Genomic DNA, 1,984 nt, shown 5'->3' on the forward strand with positions numbered 1-1,984 from the left:
GCGTGGGGGTCGTGCACCCTGAGGAGGACATCTGGGTTCCCACCCCCACAGGCCATGGCAGGACTGGCCGGGCGCAGGGCTGGGTGTGTCCCTGTCCCACTCACAGGACGCCCGGCGCTGTGCCTCAGCTCTCTGTCCGCCTGGTGTCCCCTCCTCGCCGAGGCCAGCGTTCCCAGAGTTTGGGTGACAGTGCTGTCCCCGCCCCCTGCCCAGCTCTTCCGGGTCTGGTTTGACTTAAGCCCGGGTGGGGAGCAGCTGAGCGGATGTGGGGGGCGGGGGCTCTCAGGAATGTGTCCCTCCCCTCCACGGCCGCCTCCTTAGCCAGACTCACAGTGTCCCCACCCCGGCTGGCCGCCTGGGCCCAGCCCCAGGAGCTGTCTGAGCCAGACCTTGGCTCGGCCCTTTGCCCTGGGCCTGCCCTGCCCCATGGCCACAGGGACACCAAGAAGCGTCCTGTGCCAGGCCCTGTCCCTGCCCCTGGGTCGAGGTGGAGAGACCAGAGGTGACCGTGCTGGGCAGGCCCGTGACTTGTGGGCAGGAGCAGGCCTGGGCCCGTCCAGGAGACCGCTGGGCTGTGAGGACGCCCCAAGTCCCATCTCTGGAGAGTCCCCTGGGTCTCGCTGTTAATTAAATCCATTTGTTGGGTAAAAGCCACTAAAAATACTGCAGCCTCGCGCTCAGGGCAGAGGAGCGGAGCTGGGTGACGAGCCCCGACTTGTCTGGGACCTGGAATACAGTTCCATGCCCTGAGGTGCCTCCTCTCCTGCCGGCTTCTTACCAGGGGTGTCCCCAACCCCCAGGACACCCCAGGACTCCATCTGGGCCTCTGCACCCTGCAGACTCCTGGCCTCCCTTCTCCTCCTCTGCCTTGCTCCACTCTGGGCTCTGTGCACTGATAAAGGGACCAGGGACTCTCTGGGCCCCATGGTGGCCTGCGTGGGCTCCCTGTCCTTGAGGATGGGACCTGGCTCAGCGGGGAGTCGGCGTGGCTGACCTTGGCCTTCTCTGAACCCGGCCTCCTCCTGGTGGGGGAGGCCTGGGACCGCGAGCCTTGAGTAGGCCTGAGTGTGACACAAGGGCATCAGCAGAGCCCCACTTAGGACCCTCCTCACCGCCACAGATCCTGGTGGACCTCGCAAACCCTGGTGGCCGCCCGGCCCTGGCCTACGAAAGCGTAGTGGCCCAAGAGGGCAGTCCCATCCTGCGCGACCTCGTCCTCAGCCCCAACCGCCAGTACCTCTACGCCATGACGGAGAAACAGGTGGGTGCCCGGGTGGCTGTGGGGCGGTGCGGGACTCGGGGTGGGGGATCGGGGAAGCTGGGGTCCACTGTGAGTGGGGAGCCAGCTCTTCTTCCACAGGGACGCCCAGGGGGCGAGTGGACCTGGTTGGGCAGGTCTCAGTGAGCACTTTTTTGCGGGGGGGAGTACTGGGGATTGAAGTCAGGGTCCCTCGACCCCTGAGCCCCGTCCCCAGCCCTTTTTATATTTTATTTAGAGACAGGGTCTCTCTGAGTGGCTTAGGACCTTGCCTTTGCCGAGGCTGGCCTCCACCTGGCGATCCTCCTGCCTCAGCCTCCCGAGCCACTGGGATGACAAATGTGTGCCACCGTGCCTGGCTCACTGTGCACTTTTGTGTCACCAACAGACACATGTCCTAGGGAGTGGGGACAGATGTGAGGGTCCTCGCTGCGTCCAGATTCTCCTGGGCCTGGTGTTAGGAATTCCCAGTCCCTCCCTGTCTGGGACAAAGATTTGGAGGGAGCAGTTTCAGAGCACGGGTGGCAGTGGGGGGCTGGGCTGCCTCTGGAGCTCTGAATTCCTGGGCCTGGGGCAGAGACGGGCCGCCCCCCGTGGGGCTGTGGCTGCCATCTTGGGGGGGGCCCGTGGTCAGCCGGCCTGCTCTCCGGGGCTGTGGCCCTTGTCCCTCGCTGTGACTACTTGGGCTGCTTCTGTTCTGCTTTAACGCCACCTGGGCTGTCTCTT

The 1,984-nt window shown here is 65.0% G+C and overlaps 1 protein-coding gene across 1 annotated transcript in view; it reads left to right on the plus strand.

The window, feature by feature from the left end:
* Window positions 1-1,984, plus strand: part of Plxna1 (plexin A1) — a 55,276-nt gene that overhangs the window by 25,187 nt on the left and 28,105 nt on the right. The window contains exon 4 of the mRNA XM_048786251.1: window positions 1,121-1,261. Within this exon, the coding sequence (XP_048642208.1) occupies window positions 1,121-1,261 (141 nt within the window). The remainder of the gene's footprint in view (window positions 1-1,120; window positions 1,262-1,984) is intronic.

This window comes from Marmota marmota, unplaced genomic scaffold, assembly GCF_001458135.2.
Source record: "Marmota marmota marmota unplaced genomic scaffold, marMar, whole genome shotgun sequence".
Taxonomy (NCBI): Eukaryota; Metazoa; Chordata; class Mammalia; order Rodentia; family Sciuridae; genus Marmota; species Marmota marmota.